The sequence below is a fragment of the Corapipo altera genome, unplaced genomic scaffold (genome assembly GCF_003945725.1).
Source record: "Corapipo altera isolate COAL_440 unplaced genomic scaffold, ASM394572v1 44, whole genome shotgun sequence".
NCBI classification, from domain to species: domain Eukaryota; kingdom Metazoa; phylum Chordata; class Aves; order Passeriformes; family Pipridae; genus Corapipo; species Corapipo altera.
The window spans coordinates 12,224,340-12,243,275 of record NW_020884880.1 but is presented as its reverse complement, the minus strand read 5'-3'; the positions used below and the strand labels follow the sequence as shown (position 1 = coordinate 12,243,275).

General features: G+C 35.6%; 1 protein-coding gene across 2 annotated transcripts in view; it reads left to right on the top strand.

Moving 5' to 3' along the window:
* Nucleotides 1-18,936, top strand: part of SKAP2 (src kinase associated phosphoprotein 2) — a 118,951-nt gene that overhangs the window by 74,703 nt on the left and 25,312 nt on the right. For both annotated transcript variants that reach the window (XM_027639384.1, XM_027639383.1), the window contains exons 7-9: nt 4,250-4,374; nt 5,281-5,344; nt 5,738-5,842. In XM_027639384.1, the coding sequence (XP_027495185.1) occupies nt 4,250-4,374; nt 5,281-5,344; nt 5,738-5,842 (294 nt within the window). The remainder of the gene's footprint in view (nt 1-4,249; nt 4,375-5,280; nt 5,345-5,737; nt 5,843-18,936) is intronic.

Below are 18,936 nucleotides of genomic sequence, written 5' to 3'. Positions count from 1 at the left end.
CAGTCATTGCCTCAATTTCTTAATTTTTTTTTTTTAAATTTCCATTTCTCAGAGGGCCAGATTAAAGGAAAGAAGAAAAAAAAAGGCAATTACATTTCAGATCTGCTGTCTAAAAGGGAAGAACTTCTGTGCATGCATTTGGGAAGGACTGTTCCAAAAGCTGGAAAAGGAATTACCATTTTGGAGATACTGACTCTTAACTATATTTAGAAAGCAGACATCCTGCACATGGAAAAGTATGTGAAACTACATTTAGCATGAAGCCATGTAAACCATAAAATCTTACAGACTCCTAATTTCAAGATGAAGAGAGTTAAATTATAGATTCTAATAGTATCTATAAATACTTTATCACTCTCTGAAATCTTTCTGTTTGCCTTTGTTCCTTATGCCTTCCTCTGCAACTTCTTTCCTTTCTGCTATCCGAGTACTCTCTGTTCTTCAGAATGCACTAATTCTTTTTACATGTGCTAATAATATGGGCACAGTGCCTTAGGCCTCAAATTTACAACCCAGTTATTTCAAGATCTCATTGAAGGTTTACCCTTCTTTGTTTTAAAAGTTCCCATGGACTTAGTTACACAAGGTTTCTTCAAAACCCTTTTTCTCTGCCTCCCTTGAGACTCTCTTTCCCCAATATAATATTGGCCCTATTTCCGTTGTTAACAACATTTAACCATTTTTTGGATGAATGAAGTTTATATGTAAGAAAAATGTTTAAAGTGGCTCTCAAATTTAATTCAGGTCTGAACTTTCACTATTTTAAATAGAGCCCTCTCATATTTATTTCTCTAAAATACCTTAGTTTCTGACTCTCCACTCTGCTATACTACCTCTTTATGGTTCTAAATTCCTGTTGCCAAATGATCATCACAGACCTAGATTTATTCTTTTGTTGTGTACCTGACATGGAAAGAAGGGGAGAGGAGGAGCATGAGGGGTGAGAGCAAAGAACAGCTTACTCTGAAATGAGATTGGGCTTCATTGTGAAATAACTTATGCGTGATGATATTTGTGATCCTTTTTGTTTTTACAAGACTGATATTACTATGCTTTTTGCATCTCTGTTCTGTATTGTTCTGGAACAACTTAAGGGTTTCCTGTTGTTGAATTGAAAAGCCCTATCCTGAGAAAATAAGAGGCAGCAAAAATGTTGTCATTCTTCAGAGAAGCATGTTCCATTAGCATGCATCTTCCTATTTCCTCCTAAGTATGCTGTTGTGTTACTGCCTAAGCAAAACTCTGGCTCTGATTTGGGGGTTCAGAATGAAAATTAAATCTCTGTAATGTAAATGTGCTTCTTGAAGCTACTTCTAAGGTTCCTGCCATAAAACCCAATTATATCTAATTTTAAGTCTCCAAGTAAAATCTTTTAGTCTTCAAAGTTTTTAAACATCAAAAACTGTTTAATTCTCCCTAAGGCACAGTCTCCAGAAAATATTTCTGATATAAACAATTTAACTCTGCATGTGAAAGTTCACACAAGTCACTGTGGCACTCACTTCACAGGGTAGCTTTAACCCGAAAGCGCGAGTCTGTCTGCAGGACTACTTAGCTGCAAGCCTTTGCCAATAAACAAAGTTGAGATGATTGTTGAGTCTGATGATCCCAAGATGGCCCTTCATTCAAGCCTGCACCTGACTGCTGTGCTTGGCCAAACAGCTACCCTGGGTCATGGTTTGCTTCATGGTGATCAGCTGATGGGGTTGGTCTCCTATCCTAACTGGAAAGGTGTATTCTGCAAGAACAACTGGGATTTGTAGACCTTCATTGCTTTTCATCATCAGAGCATGCAGCTGAGCTACAGCTGGCCTGTGCCCTGCCATTCTGTATTTGTGGAGCCATTTCTCAGGACATACTAGATCTTACATCTGGCTTGCTGCTACAGGGAGTGTGAATACTGACAGTCTTTCTCTCAACTTTAGTAGGTTCTGAGTCAGGGCTGTGAAGTGTCTCATTGTCTTAGAATTTCCTCATTTTTAACATTTTAAGTGTATGCGTATTACTACACTGGACTTTAATCAGAGGTTACTGCTAAGACAATTAGAAGTAAAAGTAGCAATGCTATGACTAGCCTATTGCTGTAAAGGTCAGTGAAAAAAATTAATAGCAAAGGAGATACATATACATATGTATTTGGTGGTGCATACAGGTAATTTTCATTAGCACTGAAATGGGATTTTCAGAGAGGTAAGACAAAACCAGTATAAATGCCAGAACAATCAAATAGAATATGTGTACCATGCACCATCCCCTTCCAAAGTACGGCATCTTTATGTTTAGCTGCAATGCTTTTTGAAAGAATGAGTACCAGTGCAGAGATCATCTGAGGTTCACTGTGTAAAAGTCTATTACCATAAAAGGGATCATCCATGTCACAGAGAAGTAGTCTTAGAAATAATCCAAGAGACTAAATTTGAATATTTGCCTAATTTTTATCTTGACAAAATGTTTTTACCTTTTGAACCTGGTGTTTGTTTATTCTGTCTGCGTGTTCCTATCTTCTTGGGGTTTGATAAACCTCCAGCATGGGAGAGTGAGAAATTAATGTGTTTCACTTGGTCTTCTCCCTGAGGTCACAAGTGAGGGAACAATAAAATTCCTAGGCAAAAATGAATTTCATTAAAATGGAACCTAGTTAACCTACTGCAAGTTATTATTTCTAATATCTGCCTTGGTGTGGTTTCATGAATTTTGCATGTGTGTGCTGTTTGATATAGGGGTGGACCATTGAGAAAATATAAAATATTAGTTCTGTATCATTAGGACTTATTCAAGACATAATAGAACCTACTGTGGGGGAAGGGACTAGAAGAGAAAATAGAACAGTGCCCTGGATTTTCTCATATAATTGTGTTATTTGGTATTTACTTGCCCTGGGTGAGAGTTCATAAAAAGGTGGAAGGACAAAGAATTTGTGTCTGTGCGCATATAAGATTACTAGCAAGAGTATTTGACTGGTGACTGCCCTTACATCCATTGATGTTCATGTTGCTATGTTAGCCAATTTTTGTCCTCTTAGGAGTGGAAAAAGATTTTTTTTTCCAATTAAATTTCCAGAAATATGACAAAATTATGTCAAAAATTGTAGTTATCCCTATTTTGTCTACTGTAGAATTTTCTCCGTTTGTTGACAAGTGTAAGCAATGGATGCTCAATTTGCACCTAAGTTCTATTCAGAAATACTTAGAGTGGTTTTACTCTTGTGCCTGATGCTTATTGTTAATTAATGCTTTACTGTGTAAAAAAAACCCAACACTGAATGGCATTTTCTTCCATATGCAACTCTATTTTGTTCTTTGTTTGCCTGCACGAAATGTGACTCATGATGCCTATCTTCACTTGAATGCTGCACTGTGATCTGCAGAAATTGCAAAACTTAATCACTTTTACATTTTTTGTTTGCTTTTAATATTCACCAAAATCTGCCAGAACACATAAAATCCGAAGTAGAGTTTGGTGTGAAGAGCTCAAAAGGAGTACACAGGTGCCGCTTGCCCAACATGCGGTATATTTAAACTCAGATCTGTTGTAAGTGATACTTTTATAAACCAGAGCCTTTGAAAAGTAGAATTGTCTTTAAAACAACCACATGGCTGTACGTAATAAACTGTGGTAGGGCTCAGTACTTTTATTAGCTAATTAAACATTTGCTGTTTTGAGAGAAATGCTTTTGGAACCAACACACATGCACACACCTGAATTTATAACAAAATTCATTCTGTATTTCTGCCATATGGAAAGGAGGCACATCTGGGAGTGGGTGGGAGAATGTGAAAAGAAGCTTTTCCAATTGCTTAAAAAGGAGTTTGAAGTTTATTTTTTGAGTGAAGTGGTTAGTTTAGGAGGGAGCTCAGCAAGTTCTAAGTTAGACAGGTTTTCCCTTTGGTTTACTGAACCTGAAAGAGACACTGATTTATAGGAAACGTGTCTTGCAAGTTCCAGTTCTTGGCTTTCCCTAGACACAAGTGTCATAACATGCACTTCTTACTAAATAAGACCACCATCTGCAAACATCCCCCTGTGGAATTCCTTAGGCATCCTACAGGAAAATGTACTTTTATGTACATCTTCCTTTAAAATAAAGCTTTATCTCCAGAAGCATCACTTAATCATTTTGCTAAAAGCCTCCCTGTTCTTTGTAAAATTCATGAAATAGAAAACAAAATCTGAATAAATGATAACCTGCTGAGCCACTTACGTTTACTGTTGTAAATGAAGCTCCAACTTTGTTTTTTATCTCCAACAGACAAACAACAGAAAGGTGAATTTGCCTTAGAGGGCTACACCATCAGAATGAATAATAGCCTTCGGAAGGATGCAAAGAAAGATTGCTGTTTTGAAATCTCTGCTCCTGATAAGCGCATTTATCAGGTTGGACTTTTTTATGTTGACTTGAAATTAAATTGATAAAGCCGTTACAATTCCAGTTACTGAATTAACATTTCAGTAAAACAACCTGGACTGACATATTAATGAAAAAAGGAAACCCTCCCTTGCTTATATTGTGCATTCATATATTAGGAAAAAAAACGTGATTAAACATATGTATGTACGTGTTAAAATATTATCTTTTTGGTCAAGAGCGAGGTAATCTATCATCTTTATCTATCAGTCATTTCAATATTAGCATTTTAATATCTATTGTATAGTGTGTCTGTGATTTTTTGGAGGAATTAAATAGTAAAAAGAAAAAGTTAAAATATGTATCAGTGTTAAATACATATTGTATTGGTTGTGACTTTTAAAGAAAAATCTACATAAAGGCACATATCAGCTGTGCAATTCAGAGATCTATCAGCTAGACATCAATATAGAATGTAAGTTTAATAAGTTTTAAATATCTGAGATTGCGGTTGAAAGCCAGTTAATTAAGCTGTCAGGTAGTGTGTTGGAGTCTGACAAGAACATTTTTAAGAAAACTGTACCCAGCAGTCTAAAGAAATTCATGGGTGTCTTCTAATTGTCAAGGGCAAATTTTGTTCATCAGTTCTGGCTTTGACATTGATGAAGAGAAGCAGCTTTTTTCTGCACAGCTGCCAGCTGCTGATCAGAGTTTCAAATCCATCATCCTCTCCTTCAATTACGTAAATTTGTCAAAATTAGCTGTACATTATAAGAAGCATCCTTGCAAGAAAAGTACCAGAAAACATGAAAAGAATTACTAATGGTTTCTTGAGGAAGTGATGAGAATGTTACAGTCCCTCTTTTTTATTGCTAATGAAATTGTAGTTGTGTTTTTGTCATTACTGCTAGTAGTTATTAATAAATGTTTAATAGTTTACAGCTGCCACTCCCAAAGAAGCAGAGGAATGGGTACAGCAAGTCAAATTTGTAATTCAAGGTAAGCCAGCCAGTAGAGCAGTAGCCTTTATTGGCAATAGTGCTTCATGATGGTAGTTCTGTCCATTAACTTCTCTGTCATGTTAGTACACATGTCAAAGTTTGAAATAGCAAGTCCTAGTTTTCCATTGTGTTGTAGCTTTTATATGACTTTTCTCTTTTTGCAAAATTTTTGCCTTTCTCGAAGAATACTAGAAATACTGGAAAGCTTGAAAGCTCTGCCTTATATAAGCTCCCTTATATGAACTGTCCCTTATCCCTTGAACAGGATAAGAAAATAAGCAGAGTATACTGTAAGGAGCAGGTCATAGAAGAATTGTTTTCATTTTGCATAAATGTCTGCTTAGGTATTCTTTTCTGCTAAGTGTTAACCTTTTAAATTGCTGCCACATAGATACAGGATCTAATACTATTCCTGAGGAGGAGGAAGAGGAATACGATGATGTTGGACAAGTGAACAGTGAACCGACAGATGAGAGCATTTATGAAGAAGTTAAAGGTACGGTTGAAATTTTTTACTTTGTGACTTGCGATCACTTTGTCTTATCTACTTCTAGTTTGATAACTCTGAGTTGCTTAAAGTAAGTGAGTAAAGTAACACAATGAATAAGATGCTTTCGGATTTTAGGTTTTGCTATGACATTGAAAAAAGAATGTCTTCAGTTCTGAGTGAGAACAGTTCAGTTTTCTTTAGCAGGAACATCAAAATAGTGCAGAATGTGTAAAAGTGAACTCAGGGGACTTTTGGCTCATTAACATTTTCTGGTATGCAATTTTTTTTAATTAAAAAATTGACTTACCTTACAGCTATTCCCAGCAACTTGCCCATTATTTTTTCTTTATTCTTTTTGGCTTTTGTATTAAGCAAAAGTTTGCTATTGCTCTAAATGTTACGATAAGTTTCCGTCTTCTGCCTAATACATGATATTATAACCTTGCAAGAAAGCAATGTGTTTTTTTGAAAGGGCTCTGGAGATGAACTGTAAATAAAGCAACATGAGTATCCACACTGTTTTGTTTTATATCTTCCAGAATGACTATGATTGTACAGAAACTTTTTGCTGTCGACTTTTCAAAATGGTCAAATGATTATGGCTTTAAATGTCCATGTGTATTTATCAGAGGGCAAAAAAAAAGAAAAAGAGATTGTGAAAGTTCTTGGAGTTGAGTAGAAATATTCAAGTACTAGAGGAAAGGTGGAATGGTTTATTATATTTTGAGAAGCTATGAAAAAAATAAAATTTTCAGTTATCATTAGTTAACAAATGATATTTTAAAGTGATGTGACAATTAATAATCACTTTGTATGAAATAATGTTCTGCATGCCTTGTCGTTTGGAGCACTGCAATTATCAGCAATAACTTGAGAGGAAAAATTAGTTGTGTCATGTGATGATGACTAACTTCCTGTATCTATTAGGTTGAATTTTCTGACCATTGGAGAAAGGAACATTTTACACTACGTCATGCTTTTAATTTTAAGGTTGTTTCAGTGGAGGGAAACAACAAGGGAGCAGAGAACATAAGTGTCGCGTGAAAATGATTATCATAAAATTCTAAAATTGTAGCAGCACCCAATTCTTTAAGGGCTGCGGTTTTTTTTTGGATTGTGCCTAAGCTACTTCAACACAGAATGCATGTTCTGCTGAAATGATGTGCAGTTGTCACACATGCTGAAAAACTCTTCTGCGGTGAATATAAAAACTACGTTACAGGGCTTCATCTTATAACTGGAAGATACAGCCAAACCTTATAACAGTGCTTTTTGGATGCTTAGGTTCTTACAGTAGATGATCTTGTATTCTTGCTTACATTTTTGTTAAAGAAGCTCTACATATATTCTGAGATAAATTACTCTTTTTTTTTTTTGAGCTTCACTTATCTTACCTATTCACTTGAATCTCAAACAGTAAGTAGATCTGGAGCAGTAATACATATAATATTGGGAGAGGGGTATTAGTTAATATATATTTTGAGTTCTTTGCTTTGAGCTCTGTCTTCAGAGAATTGCTGCCTTGGTGTGACTGTGCAGCAGTTTAGAGTATTTTCATATTTGGTCCATTTTTATGTCAGTTTTCTGGAAACTGTTGTCTCATAATGTGGCTAATAAACCTGAAATGCAACAACGTCACAAAGAAGGGATAGTTCAAGGAATCTGGTTTCAGTTTTTAGTTAAATTAATTTATTTCCCCGTGATCTTGGAGTGGTGCTTCATTTTCATGTTATCAAGTAGACATTATTTTTCTTTATGCTTTTTCCATCTCATCTATTTGAACTGTGAACTTTTCAGAAAAGGCTATCTTACCTTTTACAGTGGAGCTCTTAATTTTGACTCTGATGTGTTGACATAACTAAGTAAAAATAAAACATAAGTTTGCAATAGATTTTAGATGATTCTTTAATTGTTTTATCTTCCGCAAATGTGCTTTAATAATTATATGCTTAAATGGAATTACAAACCTATGGCTCCAGCGCCTTAGAGCAGTCCTTCTCTTTTTAATCCATATGATATTGAAGAGTGTTAGGTGAAATACTAGTTGACAAGCCTCACAGGAGCTGGCCTTATTTGTTTCTTGTATAGCTGTTCATCTAAACTTGATGGTAAAAGAGCACACTCCAGTTTGGTCTAGTCTCCTTTAATTAGGCCTGATTGGTTGCATTTAATTACAGTTGGCTGTCCTTTCTATTTTCCCAGGTAAGTGAATTACTCTTTTTTCCTTTCATGGCCAAAGGGTGGAGCACCATTATCCCTGCTGTTACCTGACCTAATAATGTAGAACAAATAAGGAGTTCAGAATGCCTGTTAAGAAAACAGAAAAAAATTATTTGTACAGCTGCAATGCTATGGTAAGCTCTGGAATGCAGAAGGCAAATATGCTACATCCTTATGAAGAGGGAAGAGAAATTAATCTGCATCTTGTTTTTGTCCTCAAAACATTTTCATGTTAGAGGCTTCTAATCGTCTGTTTTCACAGATCCACTAGCTTTATAAATACTGAATTTCAGGTACGCAGCTCATTGTACCTTGTTATTATTTATTTGGCTATAATTTGCATATTCTCAAGTAAGTAAAATTTTGCATTTCTGTGGTTCTCCAGTGGCTTTTATGTCAGCATTTCAGAAGAAACTTAAGCCAGTTCATTTAGTAATACTGGGTTTGGTGTTTGAGTAAAGAGTGTTTGAATTAAAAAGAGGATATGGAAATTTTTGCACAGGTTTGTAAATTGGAAAATTTTGATAACTGTTGCAGTAATCAGGACTAACTGATGCTGTATTCTCTAGCTGTCTCATTGCTTAGCTATTTTTTTTCCTGATTGTGGCAGGAGAGAGTGTAGATGAATTTTCCAGGCAGAAGCTGGATAGCTTCAAACCAGTATCCAGAATGGTAACAGTCTATTAGCCTATTAAAAGCATAGATTTCAGTGGTATTCGCTTTGTACTGTGTGCTGGCAGGAGGAGTGGGTTGATAGTTGGAGGGTGTACAAAGAGATGTGAGCAATTTAGTCTTTTGATTTGTTAATTCACTTTCTTCTTTAATAGCACATACAAATTCATATTTACCATAGAAACACCGTTTTCCTGGTTCTCAGTGTTAGTCAGGGTTTTACTGTGGTTATTCAGGTAAAATAAAAAACATCAGAACTGCCATAGAATTACCAACTTGTAAAACTTCCCTTGCAAGATTCTTCAGGAAGAGAAGTCTTTATACTGTCTTCAGCAAACTGGGCTTTAGTATTTTCGATGTTTAATAAACTCATGGACGAAAACTTGGCTAAGCAAAATTAAAAATATTGTCAATAAAGGTCCATTTTTGCTTAATTAGCTATTTATTTTCTACCTTAGTGCACTCTTTATGATTTTGCAGTCCACACCTGAATGTTACAAGCTGTAACATAAAACAAACTCTGAAACTGCAGTATTAAATAACTCTGTGTGTGGGTAGAGCTACCTAGATGCACAGAGTTTCTAGTTTAGTGGTGTTTTAAGCAATGGACTTGTCATAAAAGAGAACACGTGCCATCTTTAAAGTTGTTACCATCTGTTACAGCCCTTGAAGACAGAATTTTTTTATTAATTTGAGGTTTCAGTGACATCATTTTAAGGCCTTCGGTATTGTCTTCTGTGGTTTCATGTCTATGTGGAGCACATACCCAAAACTGCAATGCTAACTACTGCCTGCCACCTTAATGCTTTCTACAACCTCAACTCAGTTTGTGTACTGTCTACCATGCTCTAGCACAATTGGAGAAAATAGGTGTTAATCTGAGCTAACATACTTAAATTTCAATCCTGTGTTGGCTTTTTTCTTCTGTTCTCTTTCTCCTCGCAGTAGTTTCCAAGGTATACAGTATAATTTCCATTAAAATTATTCTAAAGATAAGTTTTGGTTCTTATTTTAATGGTGCTTATTTGGTGCGTGGAGGTAAAAACTGCCTTTACAGAACAAGTAATCCTGAAGCAATGTAACGTGACACAAGACTGTGGCTTTGTGCTATCCCTTCTCAGCCTGTCCATAGCACAAACAACTTCCGGGTGAGAGGAGATAAGCACGGTGAGATTCAGTGCTGTGGTGATCTCCAGGCAATACAATTTGCATCATTCTTAGTTTTCTGTAAATTAAATTTGAGGATTGATTCAGTCTCTAATCAGGCAAAGGATGAAGGGAATGGAAGGTTTGCCTTTGTCTTTTGATTCCTGCTGTCAATCCTCTGCCAAACAGTTTGGTCAAGCCCAGGTATCTGGCCAGTAATTCTGTTTTGCAGTGTGATTGGAAACTTAGGTTAGGAAACTCTGTAACTGAGGCAAAGCCCAGGGAAAGGTAAGAAATGTCTTAACTTTCATGCTATAAGAAGTGTGATGTGCAGAGAAACAGTTTGTTTACTTACTTTAAATAAATTATTTTAAGTAGTTTTAAAATGATGTTGATGTTGTTTCAGAACTGATTTCTGACATTGAATATGAATGTAGAGAGTAATCATCCTGTTTCTTTCTTATAGTTGTTGCTTTAAGCAGCTTTGTTGCTTTATTTTTTTCTAATAGTAAACCCTGGCAGTTAGGAGGCATAACTTAATACCATCCTCATTCTCACTTCTTTCTCGACTGCATGAGTTTTGAAGAAGCAAATTGTTTTTATGAGCTCCCTTTTATGAGCTCCCTTTCATGAGCATGAAGCTGGGGAGAAAAAAAAGAACATATCTCTGACTTAACTTTTCTTGGGAAGAAGGAAGTAATGATTATGTAGTGAAGTTTGAGTGTAAGTTTGATGTGTCACTCATGAACACCAACTCACAGCAAATATTTGTATTCTCAAAATGCAGTGTCAAAAATACTGACTTTTTGACACTAGAAGTGAAGATTTCACAGCACTGTGTTAATGAAAATTCTTTTTCAGGACACCTTTGCTTATTTTAGAGTTTTCAGTGTATCACAGTCGGAGTATCTGGGCTCAACACAATGTTCAGTGTCAAGCAGCCTCAGTTGTGCTTTACAGCTGTGTATCAGTTCCTAAAACCAGTAGCCTAAAAGGAAGAAATTATTAATTGGTCATTACAAAACAGAAAAGTAGGTTTAAGTCAGCAGAGACATGGGTGATTATGGAATCTGAGACATTACTGTGATCATTGCTGTTAAGTCATGTGTCTTGGTATATGGTCCAAATTCCTCCCAGCAAGTGTTGCTTACTTTAAGTAGTTAGGGAATTCTTTACTTCTTGTCCACAGGAGTTATATATAATACTGTTGTGCTGACATATTTTTTTTTCCATGGAAAGAATTCTAAATACTTTAAATTAGTAAATGATGATAAAGTGTAAAATATAAGTAGGGTCTGAAATAAATGAAGTTCAAAAGACTGGATGTAAGATCAGCATTTTTGAGGACAGTGTTGAGGAAAGGTTTCCAAAGATTCAAGAACACAGCAAGGGAATTTTTTTTTCTTTTAAAACAGTGATGATTCTTCAAAACAGTTTTTTCCATTAATTGTATCTCAGTATTTTTAAGAAATTAATATTTTTCACTTGCTTAGCCATTGTATTATTTGTATATATGGAGTATTTTTGCTTATACTATCTTGCTGATAGGTGGAGTACCAGAATAAGGGCAAGGGGGTGCTACAGGGCTTACTCAATTTGCTGTAATTCAGAAGTAATTAAAATAATAAAAAACCAGTGAAAAGCAAATGTGAACTACCTTTTAGTGTCAGGGACTAGTAAAGGAAAGTGTTTTATTTAGGTCCAGTGTGTGTTGTTTTCCCGTCTTAATCACTGGGATTTGGGATCTACTAATAGTCTTTGATGATATGCCAGACATGGAAATGATTGAAAAACAATCTCTTTCACCTGGATATTGTTGAATCCCAACAGCTATGATGAAATGGAGCTGTGCCTGAATTCTCTGTCACTCTGGGTTCTGAGGCAGTATGCTTATGAGATTTGTGTATACCTTGAAGTGTCCTTCAGCTAGTACTAAATGCTCTTGAGACATGAGTTATGAATCCAGACAAATATATAAAGACATTGCATCCACAAGGTGGTTAGAAACGTGATACCTGGACCTCAGATTTTTTTTGGCACAAGTACGGGGGCATTATCTTCAATTAATGTAATCCTACATCTGAAGAGGGAAACCTTCTTTCTATTGATGTTGGGTGTCAGTGATGGAAGAGGAAGTAAGACAATCTAGTGTAGCTGAAAAGATGTCCATTGAGTGGGAAGTGGCAAGTCTTTATTAGGAAAAATAAGGTTTGCAGGCTCTTCTACATTTCTTTTAAAGTGAATATAAAGTGGCAGTCTGTGAACAACAGGTGGCCCATAGCTGTCAGAAAGCCTACTGTCCGTGATACAATTCAGCCCTTGCTCCCTCCTCACACACACATTTACAAATGTGCAAGTGAGGAGGCCAGTAAAAGTGGAATAATAACTGAGTATTCATATTTAGTCTGATTTGCATGTGAGAGGTATATTGACTGATGGGACTTCGGGTGGGTTTGTCTACAGATAAATATCCTTAGAAAATCTAAGAGTGTTCTTTATTTAGTGATATACATCTGCTGCAGAAAGTTTGGTCAGTTGTGAGAAAGCAGTTAATTACAGTATCTGTAGTAAATAGAAAATGTGTGCTATTAAGTTTAGGTATTACTTCTCCTCTCTTTGAACTTCATGCGAGACATCATAGTTTTCAGATGTTTCAGGCTTCATAGATTTCAGAGTTTACAACTGGAGAAAATAGAAGTGACCTTCTGACATTGTGGTCAACTGTTATAATAAATTGAAGGAGTCCATGTTGGAAAGGCTGTGTTTATCAAAGTCTCAGGTTAGTAATGGCTGAATTTTATGTCTGTATTTCAGAGATTAAAAAAAACCAAACCCTAAAGCCTAATCAGAGCAAACAAAAAACCAACCAAAAACCCACCACCAAATAAACCAGGGGTTTACTGTCTGTTGTCTATTGGCATTTTAAAGCTTATTCGCTTGAAATTAGAGGATATAACTTAATAATATCTAAAAAACAAGTATATTTATTCATGCTTTTCTATGTTTAAAGAACTCTTTCAAAAAGTAATTAGCACACAACTCATTGAAATGAATTTACTTACCAAAATAAGATATTGTGTAGCAAGTAGCAAGTTGTTTTTATAATATTTTCTGTGCACCAGTGCTAAACAACATTTGACGCTATTGATTTGTAAAACCAATCTGATGTGGATAGGATGTGACAGAAACTGTTATTAAGAGATAGAATCCTGTCTCAGAAAAACTTGTCGTTCTGGCAAGACAAAATCACACAAAGTAATTTTACTTGTATTATACTTTTTTCAGTGTTGACCCTGTCTCTGACATAGGGCTTAATATTAAATGTGAACAAAGCTTTGTTTATACTTACATGTCTTCAATGGATTATGTACCCCAAGTTTGTTCTTTTGAAAGCAAAATAATTTTCTATGGTAGCACTGTTTTTATCTAATTAAGAAGCAGTGCAATAGTTCTAATGCAAAGCATTCAGAAGAAATGCCTTGGTATGTGAGATAGTTTATTAACCATAACTTTGAGGAATTGCTGCAGTTTAGCAAGTTCAAAGCAAAATGTCAGTTGTATTATGTATATTTATGAAAATAAAAATACTGGGCCTGCTCTACTGCTTGGCTATAAATGTGATAGATATTATATAGATAGATCAAGGAACCTTTACTTTTTAAATTTGTGACGGAATGCCTGCATATCAGGCTAATAAAACTATTAGAGTTTTTTTGAGAAACAAGAGCAACCAGAGGTTATGTGGTGCCTCAGGCTATCACTTCTCAACTTGTCTGTTTTCCACAAGGTAGCTATTAAAGAACCATAATTTGTACAACTGAATTCTCAAATAAGACCCAGCAAGGTGAGTTTTAAAGGCTGAATTAATCACTCTGTTCTGCAGATACAAATCTCTCATTTGAATTTTTCAACCTTAAGAAAGCCATCAGCACAAATCTTTCTTTTCGTCTCAGTGTGCTACTAACTTTTCTTCCCACTTTCCTCAAAATGGAGAAATTAGCAAGACAAAATACTACTATTTAACCAGAGCTTCATGAGTTCTTCTGGCTGTATGCATGTATATCTGATGTTTATTGTGTCTTACAGTGTACTGTGTTTGCAATAGATATCTTGTTTAGTTTACACGTGTATAAGGAAGGTAACACAGGAAAAGGCTACTTGTTTATTTGTCTTGGATACTGCTGGGCTGGGTATGAGTCTTTGAAAGAAGCTGGGTGGCTGCTACTAGGAAAGGAAAATGGTCAGTAGGGTTCAGCTCCTAGACCACACAGTGGACCCAGCCGAGAGGGCAAGATGCAGGAATCTGCCGTGGTCTAGAGTAGAGAGAGGGATGGATGCTCGAGGGAGGCACAGGGTGAAGGCACACAGATAAGCTTCAGCAGTAAAGGGAAGAATGTTTTCTTAAGAAGCCAGAAGAGTCTGAGGAAAGTTTTTTGACAAATCAGTGAGATTTGGATTAAACAGCAAGATAGGAGGAAAATTTTTTCACCCAGAAAGGGGATGTTTGTCACAGGGGGTATTTTATTTCAGTCCTTTTTTAAGGAAGAGGTTCCGGTAGTTCCATCTTTGGTTTGTGGAAGCGTTTTTCTTAGCAGGCTTTAACAATTATTCTGTCCTTGAATCTTGAAGACAACTGTGAATAAAACCAGGAATTAAAGGAAGGAATCGCATTTTCAAAACAAAGCATTATCTACAGGAAAGCCTGTGGATCCTAGCATGAGGGTCGTGCTTCCGTTGTCCCAAAATATGCTAACGGAATTTATACTTGTTTGCATACCTCTCTCAAATTTTATTTCCTTAAGAATTAAGAATAGATGTTAGGAAGAAATCTTTGCTGTGAGAGTGGTGAGGCGCTGGAACTGGTTGTCCAGAGAAGCTGTGGATGCCCCACATTGCTGGAAGTGTTCAAGGCCAGGTTGGATGGGGTTTTGTGCAGCCTTATCTAGCGGAAGGTGTCCCTGCCCATGGCAGGGGTCTTGGAACTAGATGATCTTTAAGGACACTCCAAACACAAACAATTCTATGATTCTATGATAAGAAGTGACACATTTCCATTACTAAATGTTGAACAGTAGTTTTAGATAATTCAATAAACGAAAGTTCAAGATGGATATGATTTTGTCATAACATTTATATATGGGTCATAAGACTCAATTTCTGATTAAACTGTCTAACTCAGGCCTACAAGTAGTGCTCTTACAGTGCAACTGGGACTGTGTTGTGTCTCTGGCATGAGAGCTGGGTAATCCGAAGGTACTATCAGTGAGTGAATTCAAGTAATACAGGACTGTAGAAGCCCTGGGTTCTTCTAAGATACAACTTCATGTCAATTCCACATTAACCTGGGAAGCAGTTTTCATCTCCTGCTTATGAACTATTTCCATATGCTGGTGTCCTGCGTCATCTCTCTGAGGTGCATCGTGGTGTGTGGCATGTAGGACTGGTAAGATCTGACATCCAGACTTGCTGGTCCCAGTCTTGACGTGATGTTTGAGAATCAAGCAACGTGTTAGTATTTGTAGAAATGAAGATGGGAATGTTACCCAAAATTATGGTATGTGTAGCATATGTGTTGCATAGCAACTATAATTTTCTGTGTATTTCTGACTTACCTGATACTAGTGAAACATAGCAAGAATATTTTCACTTTATCATCATTTTAGTTGGAGGAAGGATTTAGCATAGTCGATGTAATTTCATTTAATGGCCTAGGCCATAAACAGTGCAAAGTGTCTGTGGTGTAGGTTTGTTACTTTTAATGAAAATACCCAAAGGGTGAAAGGTGCTGAATTTTTTTTTTTTTTTTTGTCAGTGTGCAGTTAGTGATCTACACAGGGAATGCAAAAATGCCTTGGTAGAAGAATTTTAAAAGGAACTGTGAGAGAAGCATCTGGGAGCCAGACTTTTCTTGTGGAAACATGCCAACAACTGTATTGTGTTTCCTTTCACTAAAGTGAACTATGCCTTGTCTTTTCTCCCTTTTTTGAGTAAATTAGTTTCTGGAATCAGAGTATAAATTCGAATACATTAACCATGCAGATTATTAAAGGATATTATATGATTTAAGCAAGATGCCTTCTTTATGAATTCTGTGTATGTAAATATTATCTCAAGTCACATTTGTCACTATTAAGGATATGTAATTTTCAGAAATGGCTTTTAAATTTACGTCTTGCTGCTGATCAATGAATATAAGAAACTTTACTTGACATTTACAGACTTTTTCTATCTATCATAAATTTAAGTCTGAGAAATATGACCAAAGTACATGATTGTCAAATAACACTGTAGTACAGTTATACAGTATAGATGAGTTAATTGAATATTTGATTGCTGGATATATTTACATAGGGAAATATTTATATTTTCTATGTAGATTTTAATAGCCACCACATTTATTTTAGCAAAACATTTTAATAATAAGGTTTATAAAATGTCATGTTGAACACTTAAACTGTTTACATAACTAAGAGCTATTATGGGTTGAGAGAACAAACAAATTTATTTTAGTTACAGTGAATTCACATAGATCTTTATTATATTTATATGTAAGAATGTACTTATGTGCATGCCACATGTATTTAGGCAAGCAAAACACAAATTCCTGTGAATTCAAAAATGGAACCATGGACACAACTTAAAAATTGTTGTTTGTTTTGTCCCTTCAAGATACTAATTTGCATTCTGCCCAATAATTACAACTGCTTTTTTGTAAGGGTGAGGGGGCACAGAGAAGGAAGCATTTTTTGTTAATCACCTAAATAATTAGATGAGCCTGTAGAAACATTAAACCCAGAAGCTTTCCTCTACATTGTGGAGGAAGTAAGAGCAGTATCTTAAAATATTTTATTCCTTCTTTAAATGTTTAGATGTGGATTTAGGTAAGATTCCTCGATTTTGTATGCCAAATTTGAAGCTTTAGGAACACTTTTACAAGTGGAGCCAAAACTGTGCTTTTGTTGAAATTTGACATGAAACTACCTTCAGAGATGCTTCTGTTCAGGTGAGGAAGTTGTTATCTAATGTCTTGATCAAAAAAGTACAGGTAACATTTAAAAAACTACTAATCAAACTTAAGGAATTTGTAAGGAGCTGGATTCTGAAGTCATTTAAGAAATTTTCACCTGGTTTGATGACCCATCAAATATTTTTTTTTGTTTTCTGAGTGTAATATATTCTGACCAGTTCACTTAGCATACTAAGATAGTTGATTTCTGAAAAAAACCCCATGAAATAGTGACTTTATTTGTAAATAAAAAAAATGTCTGTGAATATAAAAATGGGATATGAATGAATGAGTTTCTGGAAGTGGATCTCTCTGTAATTTCTTTTATTCTTCATTATAATCATTGTGTGCATATCCATGATTGAACTTGCTTATGATGACCTTTATCTTTTCTCTGGAGAAGAATTACTATTATGGGATCTTTCTTCATGAGGAAATAAAAAGGTCAGTGCAAAACCCATCTCTTATTTCTATGCAGTGCACATTGCACTTCGGCATATTTGTATTGAATTTTATTAATAATAATTAGATCATTTTGTCAAAGAAATTTTAGTATTCCAAAATGAGGCATTCTAAATGGTCTTCCCTGGTAGGTACTCCTGTTTTTCCTGCCTTTTTTCTACCTCTTCTCCTCCTAAGCTTGCTATTGATGTAACTGAGATTTTACATACTTCTGTTCCTCCTAATTCTGTCAGACTAGCAATTTTGTCCTCCTTTAACCTTAAACTGATAAACTGTTATTTCTTTTGCACCTATGTTTGTCTAAGAAAAAAAGGGAATGTAGACAATGTAAAGATTTGGGGGTGTGTGTTTGTTTGTTTGTTTAATTGGAGATTTTAGATTATTTGTTGTTTGGAAGACTAGTGCTAGGATCTGGACAACTAGGAACTGGACAACTTGATTCAACTGTCACTCAAAACATGACTGAAGACTGCTTATTTGTGAGGGGAGCTCCAAGTGGCAAGCTGAGTTCATGAAATCTTCATATATTCATAACTGGAACCAGGAATTGCCTGTACCTCTGTGAATTGTTCAGTTGCCTTAGTGAATATATTCTGTTCTGTTGTTAAGTGACTGAGAATGTTTTTCCTCCCATTGTGGTAATTTTTTCTGGAAGCCTGAAGGGCGTTGTGAAGCCCTGGAAAGAGCAACTTTCATACTAATAACCTCTGTGTTTGGTAAATGTACAAAATTTGGAGGGTCTGAAGAGGATATTTATTGGCTGTGACTACAGAATGGGGCAAGGGCAGGGAAGCAAATGTACTGGAACACTTGGTACTGGGGAAAGGAAAGAAAAAGAAAGAGGAAAGCTGTTAACTTACATTCAGGTCTCAGCAAGTAGAGAAGGTAAATAAAGCAAAGTATTCTCCTACATTTCCTGAAAATTGGTAATATGGTGCACGGTAGAGTGAGAAGATCCACTTTGCAGCAACTGTGGATGACCCTGCTAACAGTGCTCAGTTTTCTGTTTTGCCTGAGAGGAGCTGTTTTCCTCCAAGGACAGAGATGTGTTCTTTGATCACTTAGCCTTCATACTGTCTGCCCTAAAACATTATAAAAAAATACTTTCTGTAGAAGAATATTTTGTTGCTTGGTTTTTTCACAGTAAAGTAGGGAGAGGTCATAAAATACCTTCTGGCTTTTAAAAGCATGACTTTTTAATCCATTGGGCTAGTGTAGGTCATGTGGATGGCACTGTGTGTAGTAATATAGGAGAAATGCAGTGTCCTTTACATAGATGTATTTAGAAAGAGACATTTGTTTTTCTCAAACAGTTCTTCAAATGTACTCATTTCTCTCTACTACTTCACTCTTTTATTATTCTTCATGGCAGTAGTTGTATGATCTAAACAATGTTATTTTGTTCAACACTAGAGAACTGCAACCTTGAAGTATGTTTGTTATTTGTCCCTATTGGGACTGAGAATTTTTTTTGTTTACTTTACTCTTTAGTTTAGCAAATGCTGTAACTACAAAATGCTTTTGTTAGGAAGGGGTGTTATGTCTGCTTTTTGGTTTTGATTAAGCCAAACCATAACATGTGCTTATATTCACT